At 34.6% G+C, this 9643-nt stretch overlaps 1 protein-coding gene and 1 long non-coding RNA gene across 3 annotated transcripts; both read right to left on the reverse strand.

Annotated features, from left to right (window-relative positions):
• Positions 1-2295: 2295 nt before the first annotated feature.
• Positions 2296-4810, reverse strand: LOC147498801 (uncharacterized). 2 transcript variants are annotated; one of them, XR_015194366.1, is made up of 5 exons: positions 4180-4810; positions 3577-3628; positions 3009-3110; positions 2832-2922; positions 2296-2761 (listed from the first exon to the last, which is right to left on the reverse strand). It is a non-coding gene; the product is annotated as an uncharacterized LOC147498801 (long non-coding RNA). The 2 variants fall into 2 exon arrangements; XR_015194365.1 differs by having other exon boundaries at positions 2296-2922.
• Positions 4811-5649: 839 nt separating this feature from the next.
• On the reverse strand, positions 5650-9438 carry LOC147498802 (uncharacterized). Its single transcript, XM_086563342.1, has 8 exons — positions 9143-9438; positions 8946-9064; positions 7875-8158; positions 7681-7781; positions 7513-7585; positions 7277-7412; positions 5881-6043; positions 5650-5709 (listed from the first exon to the last, which is right to left on the reverse strand). The coding sequence occupies exons 3-8, from the start codon at positions 8086-8088 to the stop codon at positions 5650-5652; spliced, it is 747 nt and encodes a 248-aa protein (XP_086419468.1). The 5' UTR covers positions 8089-8158; positions 8946-9064; positions 9143-9438.
• Positions 9439-9643: the final 205 nt, after the last annotated feature.

The following is a 9643-nucleotide window of genomic DNA, read 5'->3' on the forward strand; positions in this document are numbered from 1 at the left end:
AAAATGCACATTTTGAGCACTTATCACAACCCCCAACTAGCCTTTTGCTAGTCTCTTAGCAAATAAGATAAAAAGAGATAAGTGATCAAAATCACATCCTAATAACAAAAAAAAAAAAAAAAAAATCCAAATTCACTTTCGCAGGCATGGCGATTGCATTTACCATATGCAACAAGGCTTTAAACCTTTAAGTTCACCAAAAAGGATGAGTTATAGTCTCGTGAGGGTTTTCAGGTGATATACCCACAAAATCAATCAATAGCATGTTCAAGAATGATAGTATTTTTCAAAGAGAGAAATTCCTTACCCACTTAGTGCTTACTCCAACAGACGATCTCCATTGCTAACTGCATTGCTGCAAAGACTCATAGATTATGATGGGAGATAGTAAAAATTGACAAAATTCTCAATCAAGGCTTATATGTGTACTCAGTCAATCTCCTATACTCTCCTATCCAATAAACAGAATCCCTAGTTTACCATAGGTAGATAATCTCGACTTTCAATCCTCACCGGTCATACTCTCAGAAAAGAATCTCTCAGAAGATGGTCTACTTTTTTTACCTCATGTATGTGGGGAAAAGAATAATGATTACGAACATCCTACATATTACCTTGAAAAACGGACTTCTGAATGAAAGTAGTCTCATGGAAAGAATGCCAATCACATATGAAGTGTTGGGTTCTTCACTTTAGCATCATTTCACCTATTCTAGACTTCGTACTATACTGTAGTGATAAGTCATGGGTTGTAACTTGACTTGGGTATTGGTTTGTGAAGGAAAGGTAAAAAGAATTCAAAGGTTGTTTCTTAAAACACTAAGGGTTTTGCTTATTTCTTTAGAAGATTTCTTCAAATTCTGTATTGCAGAGAAAATTCTTCCTTTGTTTTAGTTTCTCCATCCATTCTGTTCAACTTTTTTTTTTTTTTTAGCTCATTGGTATATCCTTGATTAGTACTGGATATGCTTGTTTTCCACCAGCTTATTTCACTTAGAAAAAAATGATGGTCTTCATTGAATCTCTCTGATATTTCCTTGTAATCTTCCTTTTGTGCTCTTTCTTCCTCTTTGTGCCCCTCGTATTCTCAGAAATATATGGGTATGGCTAATAAATTAAGATTTTGGCTATACTCCTTGTCTGGAGTTGGGTAAATGATAAAGGGTTTTATGAAAGAAAATGGCTTATTGTAAGGCTCAAAAGGGTTTAACATGATGGTCCTACTAGGTGGGATAAAGGCTGAATGGGTTCACTACTTGACTTATCAATATGATACTCTGTTTCGAATAGACTACAAGACTTAATGGCTATCTCCCCAATTGATGTTACTTCATGATTAACCAAATCAATGAATAATGAGACTATATTACAACGACATAAAGAACTGAAAGATATTGAGTCACTAAGATTGGGATTTTTCGTAAGAACTCTCCAAAGAATAGGTATAAAGCTCAAGTCTCACGGGCTCAGTCTAAAAAATCTACTTCCAGTTTACTAGGGGTTAAATATCTCTTTTAGCAAAAGTACACAAAACTTACCAAATACTATGGCGGTGTCTTGATAAAGAATTCTATCAACAAAAACTATGTCCAAGCATAATAAATAGTCTAAGCGGTAATGAAATCAATAATATCAACTATCTATTAAACTCAACACTAAACAATATAGAATCTATATCCCAGACTCATCATTAAAATTCATTTTTCTCATGCTTTATATCACTGTTAAAAACAACTACAAAAAGTCTTTTGTCACTGTTTTTTTTTTTTTTTCCAAAACTGTGACGGAGTGAGAGTCATTTATTTTTTTCCCAAAACTGTCACAAATATTTGTTCCAGACTAACCTCTCTACCATAAAAAAAAAAAAACGGTAACAACTACTCAAAAACCGTCACAACAAATCATATAATTTGTGACGGTTTTAAATAAACGGTTATACATTCATCCTTTTTAACAGTCATAAAACCATAAAATAAACGGTAACAACTACTCAAAAACCGTCACAACAAATCATATCATTTGTGACGGTTTTAAATAAACTATTATGCATTCATCCTTTTTAACGGTCATAAAAAATACCATTAGTCATGACGGTTTGGGTAAAACAGTGATATGTATATATTATTTTTTTTTATTAAAAAAAACGTAAATATATATAAAAAACAACCAAAATTGGAGACCTACAATAAACTACACACCTAAATAAACTATATATCTGAATATGATCCATTAAATTTCAAATAACACATATATATTGCTAATTTCATTGAAATATTCCAATCTCATTGGATAACCAATATATATTTGTATTTAATCGTAAAAAGTAATGAAATAAATAACACCTTTTGCCATCTTAAGGACCAAGCAGTTATGCTTTACATGAGTACCAACCGCTAAAAGATTCCTTACATGGGGTTGAACATCCTGATATCTAACTCGAAGATAAAAAGGGGTAAGAATCATATTATTACTTATACTGAGATTTGGTGAGGTGGGAGGCATCTTTCTAATAGAACTTTATTTGTGAAGACTTGAAATTTGATCGCTGTATCGAGGCACAACTCTGTCCCTCCTTATTTTCATGGTTGGTGTCATCAGACCACTATCGATCTGCAAGTCAGCAAGTATTATATAACCATTACCAAATATAGAGAAACTAACCAAATGAAGACAACACAGGACAATGTCCCAGTTGAAGTTTAACATGAAAGGCTCCTCCACTATGAGTACTGGACCAATTTGAAATGAGCATTCTGAAGTCCTGCAAGAATGAGAACCCTCTTTAAAAACAAAGAAAAAACAATCAGGCAGCAATTCATCTTGGCCCACACCTCAATGTTGAAGGAATTAGTACGAGCAGGCCCACATATAATGAAGAACCCTATTGGCTTTATTAAATAAATTCAGCTCCAGATGAAATGGCTATAAAAGAACCAAAATCCATCAGTTGCAAGTAAACAGAATGAAGTTATTAGGAGGAGAATGAAAGAAATGCTTCAGCAGAGTACCTGACAGACAGGAACATCCTTAAGAAGATGATTAGCATTTGACAAAGTAATGAGGGGCAATAGAGAGATTGGACCACCTTTCGAGTGACCTTCCATGAAATGCTATAAAAAAGTTATCAGGCAAGTAAAAAGTATAATAATGCTAAAGATGAAAGTCTGAAGAACAAGAGAGAAAAGTGGATACGGTAGGTTTAACGCATCTTTATATAGGGAAACAGTATTGTTGGGGAAGGAGGTTTGGGTCGTGGGTCCTTTTGGGGGCAAATGTCCCAACTGTCCCTTAGAACTCTAACAAGGTGCAACGCTCAGAATGGGAATAAAAAAATCATTTTAAGAAAAACATGATACTTTGCAGTCTACACAGAACGGGTGTAAAATCTAGACGTTTACTGTAATGCTCAGTGTTATGGATAGCATGACATTAAAAACAGAGCACACTCTCCATCATTGCATGCATTGTCTCTTAACAGTGAATACGTAAAAATACGCATGACAAACGGAACGGGACAACCTTAGCCATTAGACTAAAAGATATATTAGGGAGAAGTAATGATTGAAAGGAACGTACACTGTGAAGAAATGCCTTGCGTGCAATATCTGATATTGTAAGCTGACCTTGACTGGCAAAAATAAAATAGTATATCTTCAACACCGAATACAGGATATCTTTATCTTACATATCATATACTGACAAGTAAAAATAATAAGAATCAAACACATTATCCATAAGACCATGACATTCATATAGCTGAAGACACTGAAAGTACATGTAATAATCTATAATGATACATTGCATATGCTTTTATTTTAAAACATCATCTTCTATCTATAAAGGTATAGACACGTTCTAATTTATCTTTATGCTAATTTGGAGGGAAAAAATTGGGTAAGGACTTAAATCGTATTAACGACATTGAAGGATAATTGTGATTTAAATCCTAAAAGCAAACATCCTTTCAGCCCTTTTGAGAGGGCAAAGTACACCTAGAATCTTGTAGCAATCTCCAAAAACAAAAAAAAAAAAAAAAAACAAAACTGTGTAACTAACAAACCAAGGATCATTGAAGATATCTAAATGTACAAGCAGAAATTAGGTATGTCTCGAGAAAATGGCTTCGCCTCTCTGAAAAAAACGAAAAGTAAATAAAAATTTTGGTCACCAACAACTCACCCCTTCAAGTGATGTTCCCCGAGTTGCATCCGAAGTTGATGATCGCCTAAAATTCCGTGATGATCCTAAAGATGATAGTTTTTCCTTCAAAACAGAAGCTGCAAAACACCTTCAAAAGTTAACATTTGGCAACAGGCTGAAAAGGGTACAAAGTGTCCGACACGGGATCCTGATACTACTTGTACATGTGTACGCGGCTGTGTTAAAACTATGCGTTCAGACTAGTAGAGGCAAACTCCTCTTAGCCATTTTTAACATGTGCTATCTGTTTCTTTCTTTCTTTCTTTCTTTCTTTTTCAGTTAACACTTTATTCCCTAAACCCTTCAATCTCATTTTCTCTAGTAAAGGTTGGATTCAATCTGAAGACCTTGGGCTCAACTGCCCAACCTCCCAAGACTTGAGCAAGGTCATACGAAATAGATAATAGGAGTTTGGGCCCCAAGGTCTTGGGATCAAAATTTTCAAAAGATAAAATAAAAAAATTATTTATAAAAAGTTCTAGTGAAAGAGAAACAAAACAAACTCTTTGTTTGCATTACTGAAAGAAGTTTTTATGTTTACTAATTAAGTCATTTATACTAAACATTCAACTTCGGTGAGCTACCGTTGAATCATTCCATTACAAATTTACTCAATTTTGGATTAATTTATTGCTTATAATACGTTTAAGCTATGGAGTCAACTAAATTTAATCATTATAAAATAATATATTGACAGTTAATAAATGAAAATCAGACTACGGTCAGCCAATTCGTTAAACCGTAGTTAAACACAGTCCACCCATTTTGTTCATCAGTCAAACTGTAAAAATCATTGCTTTTGAAGGTTAAACTTAGTATATATTACCAAAATAAAAACTCCACTCGACTCCTCAAACCTCTTCCTCTAAATAGAAGTAAAAACCTTCGATTGAAATGATAAGGTCGTAGATGACGAGCATTTTGAAATACTGTTACTTTCCCGTCTTTCAATTAAAAAAAAAAATACTTAATTGGAGACCGATCAAACAGTGAGTCATTTTGGACAGTTTGATAGCAAACTGCCATCCCGATATACACCGAAAGTTATTAATATTCACCGATGATCCCTTGCGTTACGCAAAACCGCAAAAAAGCTGTTTTCTGCCTTCTCTAGTGTATCTGCAGTCCTATTTTTCAAATTGTCATCACTTGTCACATTCTGTCAAAAGTAGACAAAATTGACTAACAAGCAACACATTAAGTTCAATCAGAATAAGTGATGTTCATTGCTATACTTAACTGCAAACAACAATGCTGAAAATTTTAATTTTGGGTGAACCACTAAAGCTTTAATTCGTGGTAAAGGATAGATAGCCTCTCCTCCACATTGAGATAAAATTTTGGTGATGTCAATTGATTCAATTCCTGCAGAGAAATAACAAAATATCAATTAGTGATAACAAGTCTAAAGTTTATAAATAACATTAAAACAAAACATCTGTTTAATTATTACTCTTTAATCTTGTGCAAGGTCAGATTCCTCGTTATTTGAAATGGGGGATTGTTAGCCTGTTGTGTGACACAATTTCATTATTCCTTATCAGCTAAATTGGTAACAAGGGTCAGTTGGCAAGGATGTACAAATCAAGCACATTTCATCAGATACAATTAGTATGCCCCTAGGTAATCGAAAGGAAAAGCAACTAAAGATAGATTCCAAAGACAAATTAGAGAGCTAACCCGAAGAAGCTCAAAAAAATTGGCTTGCATAGGAGGCATGTTTGGATTATTTATGACCCTTGTTTTCCACACTTGAAGAGTTCCATCTTTTGAAAGGGTAATGAGTAACCGCAACGTTGGAATCCAAGCAATGGATGTGATTGGCTGCGAACCCACCTGCGTACTGAATCAGAAATTTGAGTAAAATGTCTGAGCAAAACACAAATCAGAGCAGAGGCCATCTCCAAAAACACACAATAAGATCATTGTGCTTTATTGCAAGCCTATCGATATAAGGGCGAGAGCATTAAACCTATGATAACTACCGAAAAAAGACTTTGATGTCGACCCAGATGAAAACCTCATTTACACAAGTTCATCAAATTAGTGAAATTATTCCTCATGTTAAATTGGATATGCTTTCACAACAGAGCAAGATGACAGTAAAATAAACTTTTTAACTAATGCAGTAATGCTTGCCAAAATTACCTCAATAGAAATGAGAAATATCCATAAGATTCACAATCCTGGATTTATTAAGGATTTATATTAGACATAATGGAATATCTATGTTCAATATTTCAGAAATATAGGCAAATTGAATGCACATTGTATGCAATAGCAAGAATGGCACACGTACAAAATTACGTCCACAAAGCTCTTTGTTTGATGTAAAGTTTTTGTATGAAGAAAGATGTGACAAACTTACACATACACAGAAGAAAACATTACTTACAAGGTAAATCTCCAACATCAGAGGATGAACCACAAGAAAGGACAGTTCAAAAAAATTAGGGCCACTATCACAGGTTTTACTTCTCCCGGCACTCTAATCCCTAAAGAAGAAACCTTCTCCAAAAATCAGACCCATAAATGATCCCTTTGAAAGAGCATGAGAAAAACCCTCCCAACCTTTTAAAATCTTCTTCCCTTGTTCTTTTATATTTTTGAATATGTTATTTGGTGTTAGCTAGACCAAGATTGAATGACAACATGAGAGGTACCAAACAAAACTTGGAACGTGAATTCAAATAAGACTTTACAGCACATATTTGTGTTGCCAAAATATCGTGATGCATAATTTAGGATAAAATGTAATGATTAAGAATTAGAGTCATGGTAAGGTCCCCCGGGTTGCACACATCTAGACATACTTTATGAATGTGGTAGAAATCCCCTTTAAGGGTGAAACAACATAGCTCCAGTGTACCATATGCTTATGAAGATCACATCATACAGACTACAGTGTATTTGTCATCAGTAAGTAGTATTAAAAATTAACTACATCCTACAAAAGAGAGAACATATAAGCAATTTAAAGGGCATAAATGGAACACATGCATTTGTAGATTATCCTCTCTCACGATATATCAATGCAAAAATCACCAGGAAAACAACATAAAAACAAGCAACTCACATGCCAATCATATTCGGCCTCTCTGTAGATACATCCCACGCTAAAAGAGTGCCCCTTCTGTCACCAACAAAAATCCACTCCAAGGTCAGGTGAAAAGCAAATGCACCAGCCCCAATAAGCTTAATGGTAGTATCAACTGCCTTGAGGAACACAAAGCAGGAATTAACACTTGCCATTATTAAAAAGAAAAAAAAAATGATTGACGAGAACTTAAAATAAAGGTAGCAATAGTTTACATTGTAGTGTGCAATGAACAACATAGGTATGGATATAGTATGCTTGAATCAATCCATCTGCATAAGCTACATACTAAAGCCAATAACAAAAGGTTGCTCATGAGAAAAAAATGTTAAAATCTATAAACAAAAGTATAAATATTATACAGATCATATTATGTGCATTACCAGGACAGGAAGCCGAGGATGACAAACAAGATTCACAATCGGTTTCTTCATATCTGTCTTTATTTTTGTTGGTGCCTTTCCCCCTTCAATCGTTCCAACAACTTCACACAGTGCAAACAATTGAAAAAAAAAATCAGAAAAAGCTATTAGCCTTAATGAATATCTCTTAACCATACTCCATCACAATAACGAACCTGTCACACTCATCCTTCTATGAAAACAAAAAAACACAACAGATTGTAAAGGTGTCAAAGCAAGATGAACTTCCGTATCAGAAGAAATATGTTCCATCCTCTTTTCAGGTGAATGCAATACACAAGTTTGCTCCGTGTCGAAATCACACGACCTAATTGTACAATCCTCAAGCATTGCAATAACAACATGTCCACTTATAGGACTATACAACATTCGTACAACACGTGCAGTTGTGCACCGATATTAATAGACGATATCTTACTTCCAGTATAGGCATCAAATTCTGCAAACATATATTAAGTAAAATCAACTCATTTCTAATGTATAAAATTATTCAATTATAATATTAATGCATACCGACTATGTAATTGCCAACTTCATTCAGCCATTCCCAAGAAGAGTGCAGCTGAATGAAGTTGTATGAGCAGGCCATTTATTAACAAAGCATATCAATGCAAGCTTCCCTTGTTTTGCATACTTTAGAGCCTCATCCAACTAAACATGTAATTCCTATAAGTTCAAAATTAAAGCTAAGCTTCTTCAACACCTATTCGTTTTGCGAAAGGAAAGAGTTTATCCAAGACATTCACAAGCCACACCATAGTGGATAAGGTGCTAATCGTTGTACTATACGTACACTTATTTCGCCAGATCCTGTGTTCACTCCCGACACAGCTAATTATATGATAATCTTTACTGAGCAATTAGAAAACATATGTACTACTAGTTTTAAATCTACGTTGGCATTCATGACGCCGCTTGATCATGTCCTTAAAGGAGTCTGGGAAGTATTCCAAGAGGTCACATAAAGACAAAGCAGAATATCTATTATGCATAAAATAAGTTTGTCTAACTGACATCCATGGCCCAAGTATGCAATGATTATGAGAAGAAATAAAATGAAGCAAGAGAATTTCATTCAATGCCTTTCAAGAAATCTGAATGAAAAAACTGATGCAAGAGGACTGCATATATAACTAGTACGAGGCATTGTATCAACCAAATTTAATTTGCCTTTTGTATCTAGTGTAAAGCAGAATATCTACTGGTATGATAAGGTAAGCCATTACCTCTCAAATAGTCCAAGCTTCAAAATCACATCCTCTAAATTAGAGTTTGCCTTTCCCACAAGTTGAAAAAGTTTTTTCCTTTTCATTGTAAATGTACCGGTTTTCTCCATTCCATCGATCTAAGCGAAATCAATTCGTGAGTGTTGATAAAGTTCAAGTTAGTCTGCCTTCACAATTAAATATGATTAAATAGGTACCTGGCGAACATGGTAATCAAGAGCAATGCTTAACCCTTTGACCAAGAACACTGCCAATGATACGAATTCCGTCGATATCTAGATGCTGGACCATTATATAGTCTAATCCGCCACACATCCAGGTGTGAAGAGTTGGCTTCTCTCTCACCTCATACTCTATAATTACAGAAAGTGGTGGAAAGGAACGAAAAGGGAGAGCTTGGGGACTACCTCTGAATTTGAAAAGGAATAGCGGTCATTCTCAAGAGATAGAACTTGAAGATTTTTTTATCCATGGTGAGTCGTCTACCTTATGTGCGGCAGCAAACCCTTGAACAAATTTTTTTAGAATGTATGTATTTACTAAATTACCTCTGCGAGTTGGGCGAGCTTGCTTGAATTTTTCACGAAAGTACAAGCGGGAATAGGCACACAAATATGTCAACGACCATTCAGCCCTTATACTTAATACCACGGCCACAAGCAATTCTACTTCAACAAGTGACATTAACCGTCGTTTTT

Source organism: Coptis chinensis, chromosome 5 (assembly GCF_015680905.1).
Source record: "Coptis chinensis isolate HL-2020 chromosome 5, ASM1568090v1, whole genome shotgun sequence".
NCBI classification, from domain to species: Eukaryota; Viridiplantae; Streptophyta; class Magnoliopsida; order Ranunculales; family Ranunculaceae; genus Coptis; species Coptis chinensis.

Excerpts from the sequence above, each read along its gene's own strand:
- LOC147498802 (XM_086563342.1), bottom strand. The coding sequence starts at position 8,088 with ATGTTGTATAGTCCTATAAGTGGACATGTTGTTATTGCAATGCTTGAG. Across the intron at positions 6,044-7,276 it reads AGGCCGAATATGATTGGCAT|TACGCAGGTGGGTTCGCAGC; the intron begins GTGAGTTGCTTG and ends TTTCTGATTCAG. Across the intron at positions 5,710-5,880 it reads ATTTTTTTGAGCTTCTTCGG|GCTAACAATCCCCCATTTCA; the intron begins GTTAGCTCTCTA and ends GTCACACAACAG.